The sequence below is a fragment of the Rhincodon typus genome, chromosome 14 (genome assembly GCF_021869965.1).
Source record: "Rhincodon typus isolate 14 chromosome 14, sRhiTyp1.1, whole genome shotgun sequence".
NCBI classification, from domain to species: Eukaryota; Metazoa; Chordata; class Chondrichthyes; order Orectolobiformes; family Rhincodontidae; genus Rhincodon; species Rhincodon typus.
Genome location: NC_063345.1, coordinates 21,179,755 through 21,203,562, shown reverse-complemented (window position 1 = coordinate 21,203,562; position 23,808 = coordinate 21,179,755). Strand labels below are relative to the sequence as shown.

General features: G+C 40.9%; 2 protein-coding genes across 6 annotated transcripts in view; both read left to right on the top strand.

The window, feature by feature from the left end:
* Nucleotides 1–23,808, top strand: part of acsl4a (acyl-CoA synthetase long chain family member 4a) — a 124,834-nt gene that overhangs the window by 29,243 nt on the left and 71,783 nt on the right. The window lies entirely within an intron of this gene.
* Nucleotides 8,752–23,808, top strand: part of LOC109936583 (transforming growth factor beta activator LRRC32-like) — a 267,744-nt gene continuing 252,687 nt past the window's right edge. Inside the window, exons 1-2 of one of the 2 annotated variants that reach the window (XM_048605462.1) lie at nucleotides 8,752–9,058; nucleotides 12,099–12,772. In XM_048605462.1, coding sequence (XP_048461419.1) covers nucleotides 8,963–9,058; nucleotides 12,099–12,772 — 770 coding nt within the window. In that variant the 5' untranslated portion in view covers nucleotides 8,752–8,962. Of the gene's footprint in view, nucleotides 9,059–12,098; nucleotides 15,819–23,808 lie in introns of those variants that run through there. The other variant, XM_020535186.2, reaches the window with a different exon arrangement.

Genomic DNA, 23,808 nt, shown 5'->3' with positions numbered 1-23,808 from the left:
TCTTATACGCTCATAACCGTGTGGCCAAATTCTGCCCCAACTCCACTTATGAGTTTGCTGACAATATTACCATTGTAGGTCGGATCTCAAACAACAATGATACAAGATACAGGAAAGACATTGAGTGCTTAGCAACATGGTGTAAAGGCAACAATCTCTCTATCAACGTCAGCAAATTGAAGGAGACGGTCATTGATTTCAGGAAGTGGAGTGGAGGGCACACCCCTGTCTGCATCAATGGTGCTGAGGTGGAAATGGTCAAGAGCATCAAGTTTCTGAGAGTGATGATCAGCAACAATCTGTCCTGGTCGACCCATGCGAATGCGATGGTCAAGAAAGCACATTAACGTGTCTACTTCTTCGGGAGGCTATGGAAATTCGACATGTCCACAAGGATTCTTGCCAATTTTTATAGATGCACTATAGAAAGCATGCTCTTCCCACTGCAACAAGTTATGAAGAGTTGTCACACAGTCCAGTCCATCATGCAAACCAGCCTTCAATCCACTGACTCCACCTATACTTCCCTCTGCCTCGGGAAAGCGACCAACAAAATCAAAAACTTGTCCCATCCTAGTTATACTCTCTTTCACCATCTTTCATCAGGCAGAAAATAAAAACTTTGAATACATGTACAAATAGATTCAAGAACAATTTCTTCCCCACTGTTACCAGACTTTTGAATGGACCTCTCAAATGTTAATTCTGATCTCTGTCTCTCTGCACCTTCTCTGTGGCTGTAACAATGGATTATTCACTCTGTTCTGCTACCCTGATGCATTTTGTATTTTACAATCTCCCTGTATAGCATGTAAAACAATAATTTTCACTGTATCTCAGCACATGTGACAACAATAAATCAGTCAATCAAGTTAGAAAGTTGTGAGTTTAACTCATATTCCAAACACTTAATACACAAAGAGTATAAGATAACATTTCAATGAAAATTTAGTGGAACATGCTACCTGTCAGGTAAGATGTTGCACTGAAGACCCTGTTTGCTCTACCACATGAATGTAAAAAATTCCATGGGCTTAATCTTATTTTCTTTGCCCAAGTGTCATTGTTTTTGAGTTTGATGGAGGGTTTCTCATCCTGAGACCTAGCAAGTTCTCTCACCATATCTTCCCTTACCTTGTTAAGTACTTATCTGGCTGTTATGCCACTCCCCTCATCTGATTTTAACCCCATTCTACCACTTAGCATACCCAGAAGAACTTGCCACTGCCAGGATTTCCAAGAATGGTCCGGCACCGCTAGTGTGTGCCATTGTTAAAAGACCATTGTCCATTTGGACAAGCAATGACCAGAGCTGTCATGCACACTTACTGACATTTGAACCAGTCATGGAAGAGAAGTGAAAATTGGCAACTCACTTTGTAGGCTCGGATCTGGAGACGCCAAGATCAGCCAAGGAAGGTGATGACCCTGGACTATGCCATCTGAGTCAGTGCTGTCTCAGCCATCTGGAGGAAGAAGGTCAATAACCTTCACTTTGCCAAACATTCAATGGAATTTCCATCACTAAATTCCCCACTATCAACATCAAAGGGTTACCGTTAGTCATAACTTGAACTGGACTAGCCATATAAATACCGTGGCAATAAGAGTAGGTTCATGTGTTAGAATCCTGCCGTGAGTATCTCACATCCTGATGCCCCAAAGCCTGTCCACCATCTACAATGCACACATCAGGAATGTGATGCAGTACACTCCATTTGCCTGGACAAGTGCAACGCAAGAAGACAGACAACATACAGGACAAAGCAGCCCAATACATTGGCACTGCATCCACAAAAATTTACTCCATTCACCATTAATGTTCAGTAGCAGCAGAGTGAACCATCTTGCACTGCAGAAATTGTTCAAGGGTCAAACAACAGCATCTTCCAAACCTGCCTAGCTACCATATAGAAATACAAGAGCAGCAGATACATGGGGACACCACCTCCTACAAGTTCCTCTTCAAGCCAGTCTCCATCCTGACTTAGGACTATATCACTGTTGTACACCAAGCATGGCAGCAGTTCATGAAGGCAGCTCGCCAACACTTTTTCAAGGCAACTTGGGATAAGCAATAATTGCTGCTTGAGCCAGTGATCCTTCATCACGTGAATGAATGAAACAATCTGTTGTTTAAATACCAATTGTTCTCTGATCTGTTAACATGAATAATTAACATGTTTATTAAATACTAGGAAAGTAAGTTTTAATTCAAAGCAATGAAGAGGCTGTGTTGCTGTCTGTATTTTGATGCTAGAATATTTCTGAATGTAGTCTTATTCAAACCCAAGAGAGAATAACTGATGTAGCCAACTCCCCTGTCTAAGAAGTTACAATTTATTCTTTCAACCTTTTCCTATACTTTTTGTTATGTTTTGGAAATTCCCTGTCTATCTCAGATTCCCTGCCATATTAGTCCCTTGGTCGCTGATGTTCTCTAAGTGTCTTCTGAGGTTCCACATCTCTTCTAATGCTTCAACTCATTAATTCCCCACTCACATTCCCCATACCCATCCCCTCCCACTTGTTTAGTCTTTTCCTTCATTGTTGTGGTTGATCATTTACTTCCTACTTCCTTGCCAATTCACAAATGTACTTCAGTTTCCAGCAATTGTTCTCAAGTATGTGCAATTTGAAAATAAATCAGGTAATAGATTTATTATAGTAACAATTACTTGCACTTATGTAGCATCTTTGAAATAGTAAAGCACTCCATAGGATGCTATGCAGCAAGATTTGATACCAAAACACATAAGGAAATTTTATAAAAGGGTAGATTATCAAATGCTTTATTGAAGAGTTTGGTTCTAAGTAGTGGATGAAAGAAAGAAAGCAAGGAGAGGTGTACAAGAAAATTCCAAAGCTGAAGGACCACATAGCTAAAGTATGGCTATTAATTGTAGATTGGTTAACATTGGAAATGCTCAAAAGTTGGGAATTTTTTAAGCTCAGATATCTTTGAGGTTTGAGGAGATAATACAGGTAAGAACTGGGCCAGAAGGGATTTAAATAAAGATGAAAATTTTAAAATCAAAGAATTGCCAACGTGGCTCAGTGAGCACAAAGACACAGTGGCAGTAGGACAGGCAACAGAATCAATGGAGGTAGAATCTGGCCGTGGGTAATAGTCAGGTTAAGTAGTAACAAAGGCAAGAATAAGTTAAATGAGCCTGGAATGATGTCAAGTTATGCTACTGAGTTGAAAATAGGCAGTTGGGGGTGGGGGCGAGGTGGGGGGGTAGCGGGGGGCATGTGTTGGAACGGATACATGGTTGAGATTTCATCTTGGGGTCAACTGTGGCATCAAATTTGTGAATAGTCTGGTCCTACCCTAAATAGCAACCAAAGAAAAGGATAGTGTCAATAGTTGGGGAATTTTGTAAAGCGAACCAGAAAATGACTACAATCTGTGTAATATTTAATTGAAAAAAATTGGAGAAGGATTCTACAGTCAACTAAAGCAAAGGCTGATGGCAATTCAAGAAGGGTGAAGAGGGATAATGTACCTTGTTGCAGTCAGATAGGCTGTCATTTGGCACTTCAATAAGTCGTATTTTGGGGCAGGGGCAGGGATGGAAATTTGATTTGAGAAATTGAAATATGGAGTTCTCGGAAAGATGGGTGCATATTTGGGAGGCAGCAGCACATTACTAGGTCTTTTGAGAGGAAAGGGAGTTGAAGATCAGATAGTAGTTTACAAAGATGGTGATGCCAATTATGTTTTTATGTTGGGGGAGGAATAGATGTTAACAGCAGATTTGCAGGAAAGGAACATTTGCAATATCAATAAACCTTAAAGACAGGAAGGCAGGTTAAGTGGTCAGAAATTTAGTGGAGTTAGGAGGAATGGAGCTGGAGGTAGGTCCCATAAACAAAATGAGCTTGGATATGGTTGGTGAGGGAATGTGAATGAAATAGGAAAACAATACAAATTCAAGGCTGGGGCAGGGGAGTATCTTAGAGATAGTTTGGCCCAAACTAGTGTAGTTAGCGTACTAGTGAAAGGATAAAAAATGTGTTAAAGCCTTTGACTTGGAAGCAGTACATTACAGATAAAAATACCTTTCTTTAGAAAGTTCTGTGAAATCTTGAATTATTTTTATGAATATTTATGAAGGACTTGTAATAGATTGCATCAATAATAAGGAGATTGATTGTGATGTTCTTGGATGATAATAAAGACTATTCCTTATGACTTGCTGCCTCTTAACATCGTAGCAGTGTCGACAGGATGGATGCTAATAAAAAGAGGCCATGTGACTGCTGGCACAGAGGAGCCACAGGTGAAGGCACAGATGCAGACACAAAAAGAAAGCAGAGAAAGAGGAAAATACAGAATTTTTATGTGAAGGAGCATATCATAGGTTCATAGAGTCATAGAGATACATAGTACAGAAATAGAACCTTCAGTCCAACTTGTCTGTGCTGACCAGATATCCTAAATTAATCCAGTCACATTTGCCAGCATATGGCCCATATCCTTCTAAACCCTTCCTATTTATATGCCCATCCAGATGCCTTTTAAATGTTGTAATTGTACCAGCCCCCACCACTTTATCTGGCATATCATTGTCAGAAAGAGATTAATTTCTTTGTTGGCTAGAAATGGAACTCTTGACGATAATACACAAATTAGCTGAAAGGTTTTAAGTCTGGTAAGCTGTCTGAATATTTCAGAGGCACTAAAGAAGTGGGTGTTTTCCAAAAACTGGCCTAACATAAAAGAGGGTGTTATTTTTTTAGTCAGTTGAAACACAAGCTACAAACCAGAACTGTCTGGATATGAGGTAGAACAGGTTTATAGGGGTATGCTTTGGTGATGAAAGTCATACTCATGAAATTTGAGGGTGAAAACTGTTGTTACATAGGATTCCTGAACTATCCTGTGTGAATGAAGAACAGCACATTATGGTACTGTGTAGCTGCCACACATGCTGAAGGGAATGTTTATTCTGCATAAGATGTATTTTTGCTGTATTGACTACTTAAAATTAAATTTACCTTTCTATTTGAAGGATTATTTGCTTGTTAATTCATTTTTAATTGGCATTGTTTCATTGTTTCTGATTTATGTTAAAGTAAAAGTTACAAAAAGTCGACCTCATTTATAATTTCTTTATTTAAGAGATAGTTGGTAACTTTGGTTATTTTGATTCATGGTTTCCCCACAAGGATCAGAACAAGTGGAGGAGAGAGCTAATCAGTAGGTCTCAGTTTCAGTGAAAAAGACATCTATGAGCCCCCAGCACATATTGTTTGGAGATGAGGTGTGGAGTAAGCAGGGAAGAGGGGTATAAATGGATAGCTTACAGTAAAGATAAAAAGCCAGGGGTTATCTTTTTATTCCAGTGGAGTAGTTTCTCCAAACTGACAGGTTGAGAAAGGTAAATGCATGATGGAAAGAATTACTGTGTGATCTTGATGATCTGGCAAGAGTTTGATGAATAAAGCTTCACCAATGGTCAATAGGTGATTGGAGACATCTTGATAAGCACTTCAAGTGGCCAGAATGTCAGCTACCTACAGTTGCACTTCCCTACTGCTAGCCTTCAATATGGGGGCAACTTAAGCATTACTACTGTCCGCTCTGTTGAAGGTCCTGGGCAGAGGATTGCACCGCTGCTTGTTTTAATCACAGCTCAAGCTGCAGGAGCAGCAGCACCAGCTGCCTTCTCTTCACCCATATGCCCCTCTAGAGAGGGTGGACATCAAGATCCAGCTGAAAAGAAATAGACGCACAGCGAGGAATCTGGAGGCAGAGAACCAGCCCTCCTGACATGTGTGAGCATCAGTATCTCAGGAGGATCCAACTCTTGAGGTCTCAGTTTATTGCTGGCATCTCCATCCTCTTGAACAAGACTTCCTTACCAACGCACCAAGTGGTCATGCATTACTGACAAGGCCTTTGTTGCAAAAAGTTCACTCCCCCTGCGCTGCCTCCTCCACTCCATACCTCTGTTTCTTATCAGTTTGTGTGCAACTTTGTTTGAGTTGTCATAATGATTGTTGTAGGTCTTATGATTCAGTAGCATCCCTGTCTATGAGACAATAGCTCTAGGTTCAAGTTCCAATCCATTACTTTCTGACCACAGAAGGAGTGTTCAGGATGAGATTCAATGGGTTTAATCAGCTGATCAAGCCTGCCCTGCCACTGAATATGATTGCAGCTGATCAAATACTTAAATGCCTTTTACTCACCTCATCCCCATAACACTGTATGCCATCCGTAATCAAAACTCTACCAGTCACAATTGTAAACACACTCAAAGACTGAACCATCACAGCCCTCTGTGGTAGAGAATTCCAAAGGTTCACAACACATACCTAAATGGCATCCCCTTTATTTTTAAATTGTCCCCCTTGTTCAAGATTCCTCAACAAGGGAAACTTCTACTCTGTCTATCTCTATGTGTATTTTGTAAGTTTCAGAAATTACCTCTCATTCTTTGAAAGTCTGGAGAATAGAGGCACGGTTTGCCTAATCTGTCTTCATATGACATTCCTGCTATCCCGGGAGCAAGCCTGGTGAATATTCTTTTTATTCTCTATAGCAATATTATCCTTGCCACAACAAAGACACCGAAATTGCACACAATATTCCAGGTATGGTCTAATTTACATAATTGATGCAAAACTTCACTATTCCTGTGCTCAAATCCTCTTGTAATAAATTTCATTTGCCTTTCTAATAGCTTGCTGCACCTTCATGTTAATCTGCTGTGACTTGTCGACATGGACACCTAGGTCCTTTTATACATCTACACCTTCCAACTCCTTACCATTGAATAATATGATGCATGGGCTGAAAAGAGCAATAGAATGAGGACCAATGTAAGTGTTGGCTGTTTATATGGCATTCCTGAGAGAGAGGAATGAATTGAGCTCTAAGCTGTGTTGATCTGAGATGAGCTGTGAAGGACACTGTTGGTCACAGTGTGGGTTTGGCATCTGAAATGGTTATGTCACTCTCCTTTCCTGCCACTCTAAGTTCTTAGATTCTCTTAGCGCTCTGTCTCCAGGTTTACGCTCCAGCTGCTCACTTGCTCAGTCACTTCCATCCCTGCTTACTTAGTTGAAGATCTTGTCCTCCTTCTTACTGTGGGATCTTTGCTCTCTTCAGTCCATCAATGGTAAGAATGAGAGACCCAGCGTGGGGAGATCTCCCAGGATTCCTCTCTGTACCTGTGCTTTGCTGCAGCCTCAATAATACAAGGACTGATGGATTTTTTAAAAACATTCTGTGGCCTTTTATACATAAATCCTTCCTGTGACATAGTGGCTGCATTAACCTTCCTGGCTGCCCATTCTAATTGGTCAGGGGCCTGGACAGGGGCTCTCACTGGCTTGGAGCATCTGTAATATTATGAGTAATTCTGGACACTACACTTTAGGAAGGATGTGCTAATCTCAGAGGGACTGCAACATTGGGGTTTACCAGAATTATCAAATAATTTAATTACAAGAAGAAACGGTGCAAACTAGAATCGTACTTAGAAGCTTAAGGGGTGATGTGATCAAACATTTGAGGATATTAGGGTTAACAAATAGCTAGGGAGATGCTATTTCTACTGCTTTAAGAAACTAGGACTAGGCACATGATATAAAGATTGGAGTGAAACCGTTCGGGAGTGAAATGTGTGGAGTCCCTCAGAATGAGATTAAAATTTGCTCATGGCAAGGACCTTCGCATGGAATGCTTTAATTGTGGGGGTGGGGGGAGGGGCTGTGCTGTTGCAATGAAGCCCATTCTGGTTGGTCAGTAAATTTTCTCCTGTTTCCACCTGCCTTAGGCATGATCAGCAGGATTTGCAGATTGTTAATCAATGTGTCTGGCTGTGTTATAACACGCCTTCCATGATAGCCAAGTCCTGAAGTGGATTTGAACCCTGAGATAGGGATGCTACACTGTGCCCCAAAAGCTCCTTACGGAGCGAAATGAGGCAAACGGCTAAACGCAAAGCATGGTCGAACTTTGGAATTCCCTTCTGTAAACAGCAAGTGATGTTAGATACAATAGTTAATTTTAAACTGAGATGGATGGATTTTTGTCAACCAACACTATTAAGGAATGTTAGGTAAAGGACATATAGAATTAAGGCATGGTTCAGTCAAGTTCAGTCAATGGACTGTTCCTGTTCCTTTGTGCATACACAGACAGAAATAGACAACACAGTGTAGGCAGTGGTAGAGAAGAAAACCAGAACCTCAGACTGTTGTTCTGGGCATATTTGTTCGAACCCCACCACAGCAGATGGTGAAATTTGAATTCAATAAAATGTGGAATTAAAACCTAGCCTAATGGCTACCACAGCTGATAATATCTTTCCTGTTGGAAAATGCCATCTGGCTCACGCATGCCCTTTAGGGAAGAAAATCTGCCACCTTTACCTGGTCTGACCTACAGACCAAAGCAGTGTGGTTGACTCTTAACCAATTAGATGCTGGTAATAAGCAATGCCTACAACCCATGAATGAACAAAATAAATGCAAACACACATTAAACATATCTCCACACACAAATTCACACATTCACAAATACACACATACGCACATATAAATACCAAAAACACACACGTAAACGATAAATGTTAAATACTCGGTGAGACTTTCCAACAAATTCCTATTTAAATTCAGTTGACTGATTCCTATGGGTGGAGAATTCTGCGAATCTGTTCTACATTTTATGAGTGCTTCAGACATTACCCCAAAAATATAACCACCTGTGCCCGAGGAAGGAAAAAGCTGATCCCTTGAACACACCAAACTCGTGATGTGTGTGTAGGGGGTTCATTCTATTTCGGACCACTCTCCCACACACAAACAGTGGGTCAAAAATCACGTTGTGCGCAAATGACTTCCAAACTCGTGCAATTTTCCCCGATTACGATAGATCAGGATCTAGGAATATGTTGAACACGCTGTGCAGTCGTGTCATTCTATTGTTGCCTGGGGCGGAGAGATGAATTGTTGGCTGCTCCTGTGGTTTACGGCACTGTCCTGCCTTGGTAAAAGCAGCAGTGATGATACAAGCACCGGGTTCACAGTCTGTCAGAAGGTAGGCATTATAAGCCATCACTCCGTTTGAATTAAATGCATGATATATTTTTTAATAAAATAAAATGTAGTTTAAATTGAAAGGGCACGATTAAGACTGCATATATTTTTCTTTCATTGAAATCAGTCGTTTTTATATACACTTGTATATTTTACTTTTTTATTCGGGGCTATTATTCACTGCAGCCTTTATGAAAGGAATGTAAAGGTGTACGGACGGATTGAAGAATTTTTTTTAGAAAATCAGAACATTTTAATTCATATCTCAGATTGAGAGTGGGAGATGTGATACAGTCACTTTGAACAAAATAGATTAATATATTTGACCGATAGTTTGGACTTTCTTTTCGCTTATTTTGGTTTCTTGGGTCAGGGTAGAAATTTAAGAATTTTCATAGTTCAGAGGTTTGATCTGCGGTTAGACGCCTCCATCAGCGAGAGTCAGTCTGTGCAAGCGGCAGTGTTACTAACAGTTACATAAGGTCAGTTAGAGCGGGTGAACTTGATGGCCTATCTCTTATTATATAGACTCTTGTCATTATGATTTTAAAGTATTGTTATCGTGTTCTTCGTGTGAAAATTTGTGGTGCAGCTTCAAATTAAAAGTGGAGATAGAATTAAATTTGAAATTCTAAGATTTGAATCATACCCGCTATTTTAAAGTAATCAATTTAATATTTTGATCTGTTTGTTTGTCATATTTTCACAGTCTCGCATTGAAGTAATGAGAGGCTTTACAGTCTAATAGACCACTACTCATTCCACAGCCATTAACATCCTTAGAGCAGCAGAATAGCCAATCATATACATGTATAGCAAAGGGACCCCATACCAAATAAGGTGAGCAGAGCCATGCAAATAAATCAAGCCTGAGTGCACTGCGGGATCTCAGGTTTAAGATTCTGAACTCTGGGTTCAACTCACTTGAATTGTCAGGGAGTTTGAGTATTACACTCTGTAACTCAATGGCAGAGATGCTGTCCCTAAACCAAAGGTTCATTTCAAATGAACAGATTTACAACACTATTAAAATCATGGAAGAAGACATTTAATGATTCTAACAATTGTTTGTTAAACTGGATTATCTTATTTGTATCAGTTATGTTATAATAGACTAAAAAGAATTGTCCCCATCATTAAAAATGTAATTATTTTCCACAACATTATAATACCTTTATAGTTTTATAAAAGAGACCTTGGAGTGCAGGTTCATGGTTCCTTGAAAGCGGGGTCCCAGGTAGACAGGATAGTGAAGAAGACGTTTGGTACACTTGCCTTTATTGGTCAGTGCATTGAGTATAGGAGTTGGGAGATCATGTTGCAGCTGTACAATGCATTGGTTAGGCCACTTTTAGAATACTGCATTCAATTCTGGTCTCCCTGCTATAGGAAGGATGTTGTTAAACTTGAAAGGGTTCAGAAAAGATTTATAAGGATATTGCCAGGGTTGGAGGGTTTGAGCTACAGGGAGAGACTGAATAGGCTGGGGCTATTTTTCATGGAGCATCGGAGGCTGAGGGGTGACCTTATAGAGGTTTATGAAATCATGAGGGGCATGGATAGGGTGAATAGCCAAGGTCTTTTCCATGGGGTGGGGGAGGCCAAAACTAGAGGGCATAGATTTATGGTGAGAGGGGAAAGATTTAAAAGGGACCTAAGGGGAAACTTTTTCATGCAGAGGGTGGTGTATGTATGGAATGAGATGCCAAAGGAAGTGGTGGAGGCTGGTACAATTACATTATTTAAAAAGCATCTGGATAGATATATGTATAGGAAGGGTTTAGAGGGATATGGCCCAAATGCTGGCAAATGGGACGAGATTTATATGGAATATCTGGTCAGCATGGACAAGTTGGACTGAAGTGTCTGTTTCCATGCTGTACATCTCTATCACTCAATGACTGTCATTGCAGAAATCACCAATTTGCATTGTTATGATAGATAGAATGATAGAATCCCTACAGTGTGGGAACAGGCCCTTTGGCCCAACGAATCCACACCGACACAGAGAATCCCACCCAGACCCATCCCCCTAAACTACACATCCCCGAACACTATGGGCAATTTAGCATGGCCAATCCACCTACCCTGCACATTTTTAAGGTCCTGGGGAGTGTTGCTGAACAAGGAGACATTGGAGTGCAGGTTCATTGTTACTTGAAAGTGGAGTTGTAGGTAGACAGGATAGTGAAGAATGATTTGGTACGCCAGCCTTTATTGGTCAGTGCATTGAGTATGGGAGTTGGGAGGTCATGTTGCGGCTGTACAGACATTGATTTGCCCGCATCTGAAATTCTGTGTGCAATTCTGGTCTCCCTGCTATAGAAAGATGTTTTGAAACTTGAAAGGATTCAGAAAAGATTTACAAGGATGTTATCAGGGTTGAAGGGGTTGAGCTATAGGGTGGGGCTGAATAAGCTGGGGCTATTTTCCCTGGAGTGTCGGAGGCTGAGGGATGATCTTATACAGGTTTGTAAAATCATGAAGGACTAGATAGAATGAATAACAAAGTCTTTTCCCTGGGTTTGGGGAGTCCAAAACTAGAGGGCATAGGTTTAAGGTGAGAGGAAAAAGATTTAATAGGGATTTAAGGGGCAACTTTTTCATGCAGAGGGTGTGCGTGTATGGACTGAGCTGCCAACGGAATTGTTGGGGGCTGGTACAATTGCAACATTTAAAAGGCATCTGGATGGGTCTATGAATAGGAAGGGTTTAGAGGGATATGGGCCAAATGCTGGCAAATGGGACGAGGTGTATTTAGGATATTGGGTTAGCATGGGCAACTTGGACCGAAGGGTCTGTTTCCATGCTGTACATCTCTATTACACTTTTGGGGAAAAGATGTCAAATCTTCCCCTTTATAACGTATAGAAATATAAGGCATTTACTTACTGCTAGCAATTTGTGAAAATGCTGAAAAATATTAGCTGACTTGTGTATTGTTGTGCAGAATAAACACTGTGGTCTTAAACTGGTATTAAACTGTTTAAACTGCTTGTGAGAGAAAAGGAATATTTATTGCTTTTAATCTTATTTGGCAGAAAGACCATGTTGTGTCCTGTCAATACCAAAACCTTTCCAAAGTGCCTGATCTTCCAATGCTGGAGACTGAAACAATAGATTTATCCCATAATTCAATCAAAGCATTGACAGAAGAATCACTGCTAAATTTCAGTTCACTGCAACACCTCGATGTCTCCTACAATCAACTGAAGACTATAACGTCAGGAGCTCTGGCGCATTTGACTAACCTGAGAATGCTCTTTTTGGCAAACAATCATCTAGGCAGAAGCTTTTCATCCGGTCTTGAAACCTTTAGCCAATTAAAGAAACTCAAAGTGCTAAATCTGTCAGAGAATTTTTGGGACAGTGACACGGTGTCTCAACATCTGAAGAATCTGTCTTCACTGGAAAAAATACATCTGTCAGGGAACCTACTGATGAAGCTGACCCCTGATATGTTCTGTGGGATGCAGCTTTTGAAATATATTTTCCTTGAAAAGAACTATATTACAGAAATAACTGTAGGTTCTTTTGAGTGTTTGGCAAACTTGGTTGAGTTGAACTTGGCCATGAATTCACTTTCTTGCATTTCCAATTTTCATCTTCCTAAGCTCCAAGTCTTGAACCTAAGCAGAAATGGCATTGAATTCTTCATGACAGATGAGAACGAGGACGAACATCATCTTCAAGTGCTTGATCTGAGCCACAACAGGTTGTTTCATTTCCCATTTCTTCCAAAATTACATCAACTAAAACATTTGAATTTGTCGAGTAATTTAATGGCCAGTGTAACACCTGGTCTGCTGAACAACTCCGCTGAATGGGGTGCAAGAAACCGATATAAAGAATTTAGGGTGTTAAATAAGACATCCAAACATAGTGCCCACACAAATTTATCAGAAGTAATATCTTTGGATTTAAGCAACAATGTACTGCTGGATATATCACATGGCTTTCTGAGTAAATTTGATTCTCTCCAACTCTTGAACCTCAGTAGAAATTGTTTTCAGAATTTTAGTATAGAAGATGGTGATGAACTGAATTTCCTGTATTCTCTAGACTTGAGTGGCAATAAACTGGACAATATATCTGTGCTGGGAGATAATCAAAAACTCCTTTCCTTAATGTACCTGTTCCTACAAAATAATTCCATTCAGTTATTGCCCTCTCAGCTTTTTAAAGCCCTGCCTAAAATTGAAAAAATCAATCTTGCTAACAATAATGTAAAAATTTGTAATGTGGCAGACAAAAGCGTAGGATGTGGTGGCCCAATCCACAGGAGCAACAATAATAATAACTGTGTATCTTTTTCTGGACTCCCTACTCTTAAGTACCTCAACCTCAATGGAAATAACATTACACAGCTCGCACCTTACACATTCTATCAGACCCCCCTGGTACACTTGGATGTTTCAAGAAACAAATTTCTAGAAGTGCCAGATCAGGCTTTGACGGGCTTGGAACAATCATTACAATATCTCTCTTTAAGCTGGAATTTGATGCAATACACCAAAGTGACTCTGCCTTGTTTGAGTCACCTTAGAGATTTGGATTTGTCACATAATCAGTTTGAATTTCTCCCTTATGGTGTTGGATGTTCTCCATTGCAAAACCTCGATATTCGGGGCAACAGTTTTTATGCTCTTCAAGACTTAATAACAAGAAACATGTCCCAAACTCTTAAAACACTGTACTTGAGTGGAAATTATTTTAATTGTTGTGCATTGATTTGGCTGGATGTACTGAATAGTGCCAGTGTTGAAATCCCAGATATGGGTGACACCCAATGTTTTTACCCAAACCATAATGATTCTTCAACAGTCCAATTATTAAGTGATCACGAAGGGAAATGTTATACAGAAAGCATCACAAAAGTCAGTCCCCTTGTACTTCTAATATTTGCACTTGCCTTTCTAATAGTTATTGGATCTGTGATAACATTAATTGCTGGAGAGTGCTGTAGGTTGTGCTTGAATACTGGGGATGATGTTTTTGAGGCAGACACTGTTCCAGTGAAAACAAACAGTGAACAGCAGCTGGAAGGGCTGTCTCTAAGTGTCATTAAAATAGAAATGTAAAACAGGAGAATGCATTGCTGAACTGTACCATGGAATAGAAAGACCCCAAAGCTTCAAACCCAACTTCAGCCCTTTGGACTCCTATTGGATAGTTAACTAAATGTCAGCTACAATACCAAGTGAAGCCGAGCTACTGAAACAAAAAGACTTTAATTTTAGGCCGTGCAACCAACCTTTGTTCAGTCTCAAGGCCTAGGCTATTTGATAATAAATAAAGGCTTTCTGATTTTTTTGTTTGGAGATATTTACAATTTGTGGAAATGCATGCCCACCAAATGTATCTTGTGGTGCAGTTCTGAATCACATGCATTGTCAGTGTTGAGTTAACCTATCTCAGCTAAGGTAGCAGATCTGGCTTCCAGGAGCTTGAGACAGGGAATAATTTGGCAGGGATTCTTTCTTTTTAATGGCTAGTCCTGTTGCGCTACTTGAATAGAGGCAAAATATTGCAGTGCTGGAAATCTGAAGCAAAGACCGAGAATGGTGGAGAAACTCAGCAGGTCTGGCAGTAGCTATGGAGAGAGCAATAGTGTTAAAGTTTTGAGTCTGTTATGACTCTTCTTCAGAACTGCTGAGTTTATCCACCATTCTCTGTGCTTGTTCCTGTTGTGCCACTGTCCACTATTCCTGCAATCGAATTGCCCTCCAGTGCTCACTCTCTGTCACAATGGAACAAAGGAACATAGGAGCAGAGATAAGCCAAATAGCTCCTGAGTCTATTCCAGCATTCTGTTATATCAAGGCTGATCTGTTCCACTAACGCAAGTTTACTTAATATCCCATGGTGTCCTTACATTTTAAAAAAATCATCAATCTGAGTTCACCCAAGATTCATAGTCTTGCCAGATTTCCTTTATCTGTTGAATAACAAAGCACTTCTTAATTTTACTCATGAATGGCCTAGGTCTAATATTAAGATAGATAATAAATGGCAGATTGGGGAAGGTACTGGAGAACAATCATATTCAAAAATCCGATCCTATTTGCTGATTAGGAAGCAAAGGAAACATTTGGTGAGGTGGCAGTGGATTATAATTATCGATGGTGCAATAGTTCAGCCACAGTGGAAATGCCAGAACATTTGAACTGTATATTCGTAAAATGTAAGGTCCCTATAATTCTACAGTGTGGTTTAACCTGAGGATCACCACACCTCAGTCAAAGACATTTTGCATATCTTGTCTATGAAAGCAAAACACTATTCATAGCACTACTGAATTAATATTGTGCATTTGATATCATGCGTATAAATAAATGTAAAATAAAAACAATATTATTTAAGAATAGCTATTATTCATTGATCTAAATAAATACGTACAGATTATGACAATTTTTTTCTAATAAGAAATTACTCATTCTGGTGTCATTTCCATAAACAAACTGTTTAAGTAAAACTTGGGTACAAACATTTCTTGTGTTCTGGGAAGATATACATGAATTCTCAAAAGCAGTCCAATCAATTATTGCTATTTTTTTCTTTAAAAATATAATTTAGAATTTATCTTGTATCAGGCAATGTATTGTTTGATTTTAACATTGGAAATTCTATTTTTATTTCAGACTCTCGACATTTATAAATATTTGTTCATATTTATTCAACTTTATTTGATCCATTGAAATAATAAGCAATGTTTTCCTGTTGAATTCTTTTGCAAAATGACATAAAAATGCCTACAGATATGAATGTTTTATCATTTGCTTTATCAATTGCTTAAGTTTCCATAAAGGTCAGGTACTACTTACATACTGCTAAAATCAGATATTTATGTAATAAAAAAAACAAAGAACTGCAGGTGCTGGAGATCAGAATTTGCTGGATAAACTGAGCAGGTCTGGCAGCATCTGTGGAGAGTGGTCCTTCTTCATAATGGCCTTTCGGGTGACTGGATCTGAAACATTAACTCTGCTTTCTCTCCACAGATGCTGCCAGACCAACTGAAATTTTCCAGCAACTTTTGAGTTTATTTACTGTAATAACTGCAGGAATTTCAAAATGGTAATGTTAGTAGAAAAGGGATTCACTGACCTGGGCTAATATATAGTCCTGCAGTGCAAACCATACTAAGGCAGGAAATGTAAATTTAATTGATTAATAAATCAAATGTTATATTATCAGATTGATTTGAAAATGGATCTAGTTCACAAATATCTTTTGAAGCAGGAAATCTGCCACCCTCACCCTGCCTGGGCTACATCGACTCATACAGCCGTAGAGCTGTACAACATGGAAACAGACCCTTTGGTCCAACTCGTCCATGCCGACCAGATATCCTAAATAAATCTAGTCCCATTTGCCAGCATTTGGTCCATATCCCTCTAAACCCTTCCTATTCATTTACTCATCCAGATGCCTTTTAAATGTTGTAATTGTACCAGCCACCACCACTTCCTCTGGCAGCTCATTCCATGCGTGGACCACCCTCTGCATGAAAAAGTTGCCCCTTAAGTCCCTTTTAAATCTTTCCCCTCTCACCGTAAACCTATGCCCTCTAGTTTTGGACCCCCCCACACGGGAAAATGACCTTGTCTATTTACCCTATCCATGCCCCTCATGATTTTATAAACCTCTATAAGGTCACCCCTTAGCCTCAAATGCTGCAGGGAAAACAGCGCCAGCCTATTCAACCTCTGCCTATGGCTCAAACCCTCCAACCCTGGCAACATCATTGTAGATCTTTTCTGAACCAGTTTAAGTTTGACGACATCCTTCCTATAGCAGGGAGAGCAGAACTTTACGCAGTATTCCAGATGTGACCTAACCAATGTCCAGCACAGCCACAATATGAACTCTCAACTTATTTACTCAATGCACTGACCAATAAAGGCAATCATACCAAACGCCTTCTCCACTATCCTGTCTACCTTTGACTCCACTTTCAAGGAACTATGAACCTGCACTCCAAGGTCTCTTTGTTCAGCAACACACCCCAGGACCTTACCATTAAGTGTATACGTCCTGCCCTGATTTGCTTTTCTAAAATGCAGCTCCTCACATTTATCTAAATTAAACTCCATCTGCCACTCCTCGGCCCACTGGCCCATCTGATCAAGATCCCATTATACTCTGAGGTAACCTTCTTCGCTGTCCACTAAACCTCCAATTTTGGTGTCAACTGCAAGCTTACTAACCATACGTCCCATGTTCACATCCAAATCATTTATATTAATTTACATACATGGCCTACAGTCTACAACATGGTATTGATTCTTAATTTGTCAGTGAAATGACCTGGAAAGCTGACTACCTCAAATACTTTCAGAAAGTTTAAATATAACTAAAACTGTATAAATCACTGTGTATCACCTAGACACATGTCCCTACAAGAGCCCAACCTGCCCAGTGACACCTGTAAATGCACAGCTGGGGCCATATGCCGAACTTTGGAAAGCTGTGTCACAGACAGGAAAAGTAACAGTGGGACATAGTTATACTCACCAAAGAATTCATTGCATCCAATGTCCCAAACGTCTCCATATCCCCTCCTGAGTATGTTCTGCCCCACAATCATCGGTTGACTACACAGTGATATAGAATCACTATATGGACATAAGGGTCCTTAACATTGATGCTGGACCTCATACAATCTCATGACATCAACTCAAATATGGACAAGGAAACCTCCTGTTAATTAGTACCACTCTCCCTCAGCTGATAAATCATTATGTCGAGAATCATTTGGAAGGAGGGTACAGCATGCACTCTGAGGGAGGACTTAAGTGTACATTGCCAAGAGTGACTTGGATACAAGGCAGTGGCTCAGTGGTCAGCACTGTCACCTCGCAGCAACAGGGGCCTTGGTATGATTCGAGCCCCCAGCAACTGTCTCTGTGGAGTTTAAACATTCTCCCCGTGTCTGCGTGGGTTTCCTCCAGGTGCTCCAGTTTCCTCCCATAGTCCAAAGATGTGCAGGCTAAGGGGTTGGCCAGGGGAAATGCAGGGTTACAGAGATAGCGTAACGGGTTGGGTCTGGGTTGCCCGCTCTTCGGAGAGTCGGTGTGGACTCAATGGGCTGATTGACCTGCTTCCACACTGAGGTATTCTCATAGAATCCCTACATTGATTGAGCTGGCTGAGTCCTGACTCTAGTATCTGCCAGGCTAGGCCTGTGGCAGGTGATAAGGGAAGTAGCAAGAGAAGAAAATCCTGCTAGATCTTGCCCTCACCATTCTATTAATTGCAAATGTATCTGTCAATTCTAGTATGAGTGACCACTGCACAATCCTTATGTTATTTACAATAAGGATGTTCTCCATCGTGCTGTGTGCTACTTTCTGCATGCTAACCAGGATAGATTCAGAACAGATCTACTAGCTCCAAACTCGGTTACAATATTGCAATGTGGTCTATCAGCAGCCACAGAATTCTAAACAAACATTATCAGTAACCTCCACCTAGAATGTGCCTCACTCTATCGTTACCGTTGATCCAGGGTACCAACTTCACAAAGGCTGGAGAAGAGCAATCCATGGCTAGCAGCAGGAGTACCTAAAAATTAAGTTACAACCTGGTGAAGCTACAATGTAGGACCACATCCATGTTAAACTGCAGAAACAGTATGTTATAAGTGGACCCAACTGATCCCTGAGGTAATGGATCAGAACAAACCTCAGCCATCCTGCCTCATTTAGCCGTGACTGTTGTTGGACAATTAAAAACTAACTACAGAGGGAGTTTCCACAAACATCTCCTGCCTCAATGAAGTGAGAGCTGACATGTCAATGCAAAAGTTAAGGATGACACATCTGCAATCATCTTCAGTCAGAAATGCTGAATGGATGAGCCACCAGGCCCACTCAGCTCCTGACCTCATCTTGCCTTGGCCCAAACATTGACAAAAGAACTGATCTTAAGGAAAAGTGAAGTAGACTGTCCTTGACATCAAGGCAGCATATGACCAAGTGTGGCATTAAGGAGTCCTAGCAAAACTGGAGTCAGTAGCAATCAGAGGGAATGTTCTCTGCTGATTGGAGCCATACCTAGCATAAAAGAAGGTGGTTGTGGCTGTTGGAGGTTAGTCATCTATGCTTCAGGACATTGCTGTAGGAGTTCCTTGGGGTAGTGTTCTCAGGCTAACCCTCCATTATAAGGTCAGATGTGGGGCTGTTTGCTAATGGTTTCACAGTGTTCCATATGATTTGGAACTCCACAGGTGCTGAAGCAGTTCATGTCCCCATGCAGCAAGTCCTGGGTAACATCCAGGTTCAGCCTGATAAGTGTCAAATAACATTGTAATGAAGAATCTGTCTAGCAGATTAAAACCTATTGAAAAACTATGCTCCTTGTTGCCCTCTGAAATTGTATTAGAGGGCCATTGAAGGGCCATTATAGAGGGCCAAAATGTTGAACATTTTGAGTACTGTCTTTCAATTGCTTGTGCACTTGTTTAATGGAAAGGCTTGTGTTACAATGCTAAACCAAATAAAACATCTGAATGTTGATGTTATAAGCTGGTACTTTGAGGCAAATCTGAGCCCAACTTTGTCTTCTCCCAGGAATGGTGGAAATGGATCTCGCTCTAGGAAGCAGGACCTTGGAATCATTTTTACATGAGGCAGTGAGGCCTTATAGTCAAGCTCTGTTGCAGGCTGAGAATCAAAGCCTCCAGCCTGAATGGCTTACATTACATTGATGGCATCTCTACTTCCTAGGGCATCAAGAAGCTATAACAGTTGGAATTCTTAATAGTTTTTAAAGGCCAATATGAACAGTGGAATGCGTTGCCAGAGGAAATGGTAGAAGCGATATGTCAGCAAAGTATTTAAATGCCTCTTAAAGACACATGAACAAGCAGGGAATACAGACCATGCGCAGGCAAAAATGCATTGTTCATACTTGTTAAATTTATTTACTAATTTAAAGTCCTCGCCTTTTTTTTTGCTCACCATATTGCTTTCCTTTTATAAGAAAAAAATGTGGTTAACTACATGGCAGCTTTGATTGTTTCAAGTAATGAGCTAATTTAGGATATTCCCCATCCTCCTTAATTACTGCCATCTAATTTCTTCTTTCATAATAGGATGAAATCACCTAACAGGAACCATTCCTCTTGCTAGACCAAAGTAGTTCATTGAAACTGGCCAATTATCAATTTATGAAGTTAAGAGCAATGACAGACAGGTAAACCACTCAATCTGTCCTGTACTATTACGACACCTGGTCTATTACCAATTATAAACTCTTCACAGAAATGAATGGTGGTGTCTGTAAAGGAGCTGAAATCGCATCATTGCACTCCCCTTCGCTGTCCTGTCACTTGGAGAGATTCCCACTCCTGAATTTTTGACCTTCTGCAAGGGTTGATGGCTGTCCCAACCAGAGGCAAGCTTACCTCTCACCAGAAGGAATTCAATGAGTGACAGCCTGATACAATGGCTGGGAAAGACTGGTATTTGAACCCAGAATCCTATTCACAAGTCCATTGGATGATTCTTGGGAAGGGGGCAGACAAGTAGATTTCTACTTATGCTGTGGACTCCTATCCCCACAGATCCCACCTACTTTTAGAATACCAGTGATGGTGCTTCACTTGACTCTTTGGGGTGTCATGAAAGAGCCTATGTAAATGAAAATATGCGTGTTCCCCTATTCTGTTTCTCGGTTGCACATAAAATTGATTATTAAAATTCATATGTAATGTCATTTAGTGAAAAAGAAAAGTTTAAACATCAACTGATTGCTTCTTTCAAACCTACTGCACCTCTAATGCTTTCATTTCAGCAGCCTATCTTTCTCCCACCACAGTCCTTAAGCCGCTCCAGCTTTTGTTTAAGGTTGTCCCACCAAAACATCATTTTTCTTTACACAGCAGTTCAACAGCAAAAGCTTAAAAAAAAAAGAACCAACAAAGCATTTCGGGTTTCCTCTCTCTTTGAACTGGCTCTGGGTGTGCGTTGGTGGGGTCATTTCTTTACAGCTCATTATCACTCATTGACATGTTGCAATGAGTCAAAAAAAAATTCCTTTTGGTAATTTTAAGCAACAACATGAAGAAATTGTGGTTATTTGTTTCCTTGAGCCTGTGCAAAGCGTATGGTTATATGACCATAAATTATACATGGTGGTGTAGGAAGTTCATTATCTTGAAGAGATGGCAATGGCCCAATTCTAGAAAGTAAGGAGGAGTCAATCCCTAGGACACTTCAACATTACATAACTTCCAAATATGGTTTTCAGTAGTTGGCAGTTAGGAGTTCCCCCTTCCAGCTCATCTCTGCATATTTGCTGTTTATCCATGAGGGTGTAAAATGTGTCATAGGCTCCTCATGATAAAGTATCTCTATGTGGCTCAACAGCGAGGTGACTAGCTGATAACAGATGAAAGAGGATGGCTATTTTTTCTGGTATTGACAACTTAACTCAACTGTCATTGAATGCCTAACATTGTGCAGCTGTGAGCTAATCACTTGAACATTTGTATGTAGTAAGAGAAGTCATATTTATTTTAGGGATAGGTGATAGCCTAGTGGTATTATTGCTAGACTTTTACTCCAGAAAGTCAGCTAATGTTCCAGGTACCCGGGTGTGAATCCCATCATAGCAGCTTTGAATTCAATAAAAAAAATCTCAAATTAAGAATGATGACCATAAAACCATTGTCGATTGTCAGAAAAACCCATTTGGTTCACTTATGTCCTTCAGAGAAGAAAATCTGCCATCCTCACCTGGTCTGGCCTACATGTGACTCTAGACCCACGGAAATGTGGTTAACTCTCAGTTTGCCCCCTGAAATGGCCTAGCTAGCCATTCAGTTGCACCAATCACTACAAAGTCTCAAAGAAATGAAACTGGACAGATCACCTGGCATCGATCTAGGCAACAGAAAAGATAATGGCAGAAACAGCCCTGCTGACCCTGCAGGGTCCTCCTTCCTAATATCTGGGTGCTAGTGCCAAAATTGGGACAGCTGTCTCATCGGCTAGCCATACTCATGGAATTATACCTTACAGACAATGTCCCAGACACCATTATCACAATCCCTGGATATGTCCTGTCTCAGTGGTACAGTAACTGACACAGTGGTATACAGTTGAGAAGGAGTTTCCCTGGGAGTCCTCAACATTGGTTCCAGACCCCATGAAGTCCCATGGCTTCAAGTTAAACATGGGCAAGGAAACCTCCTGCTGATTACCACATACCGTCCTCCCTCAGCTGATGAATCAGTACTCCTCAATGTTGAAAAACATTTAGAGGAAGCGCTGAGGATGGCAATAGCACAAAATGTACTCTTGGTGGGGGATTTCAATGTCCACCACCAGGAATGACTCAGCAGCAGTACTACTGATTGTGCTGGTCAGGTCCTAAAGTACATAGCTACCAGACTGGGTCTGTGGCAGGTGGTGAGGGAACCAATAAGACAGAAGAAAATACTTGACTTAATCCTTGCTAATCTGCCAGCTGCAGATGCATCTGCACATGATAGTATTGGTAAGGGTGACCATCGCACAGTTCCTTGTGGAGACAAAATCCCGCCTTCATATTGAGAATAGCCTCCATCGTGTTGTGTGGCACTATCACCATGCTAAATGGGACAGACTTCACACAGATCTAGAGATCCAAGACTGGCATCCATGAGGTGCTGTGGGTCACCAATAGCAGAGTTGTAATCCAGCACAATCTGTAACCTCATGGCCCAGCATATCCCCCACTCAACCATTACCATCAAGCCAGGGGATCAATCCTGGTTCAATGAAGAGTGCAGGAGGGCATGCTAGGAGCAGCACCAGGCATACCTGAAGATGAGGTGTCAACCTGGTGAAATCGCCAAACAGGACGACTTGCACACTAAACAACACAAGCAGCAAGTGATAGACAGAGCTAAGCGATCCCACAACCAACGGATGAATGGTGGTGGACAATTAAACAACTCACTGTAGGAGGAGGCTATACAAGTATCTCCATCCTCAATGACGGAAGAGCACAGCACATCAATACAGAAGATAAGGCTGAAGGTTTCTTCAGCCAGAAGTGTCAAGTGGACAATCCATCTCTGCCTTCTCCAGTGGTCCACAGCATCACAGATACCAGTCTTCAGTCAATTCGATTCACTCCACATGATATTAAAAAACAGTAGGAGACACTGGATACTGCAAAGGCTATGGGCCCTGACAGCATTCTGGCAATAGTACTAAAGACTCTTGCTCCAGAACTTGCCACTCCCCTAGCCAAGCTGTTCCAGTACAGTTACAACATTGGTATCTACCCGACAATGTGAAAAATTGCTCAAGTGTGTCCTGTACATAAAAAGCAGGACAAATCCAACCCGGCCGATTACTGCCCCATCAGTCTCCTCTCGATCATCAGTAAAGTGATGGAAGGTGTCATCAACAGTGCTATCAAGCAGCACCTGCTCAGAAATAACCTGCTCAGTGACGCCCAGTTTGGGTTCCGCCAGGGCCACTCAGCTCCTGACCTCATTACAGCCTTGGTTCAAACATGGACAAAAGAGCTGAATTCCAGAGGTGAGGTGAGAGTCACAGCCCTTGTTGCCAAGGCTGCATTTTGACTGAGCGTGGCATCAAGGAGCCTTGGCAAAACTGAAATCAATGGGTATCAGGGGGCAAACTCTCCGGTGGTTGGAGTCATACCTGACACATAGGAAGATGGTTGTGGTTGTTGGAAGTCAGTCATCTCTGTTCCAGGACATATTTGCAGGAGTTCCTCTTGTAATTT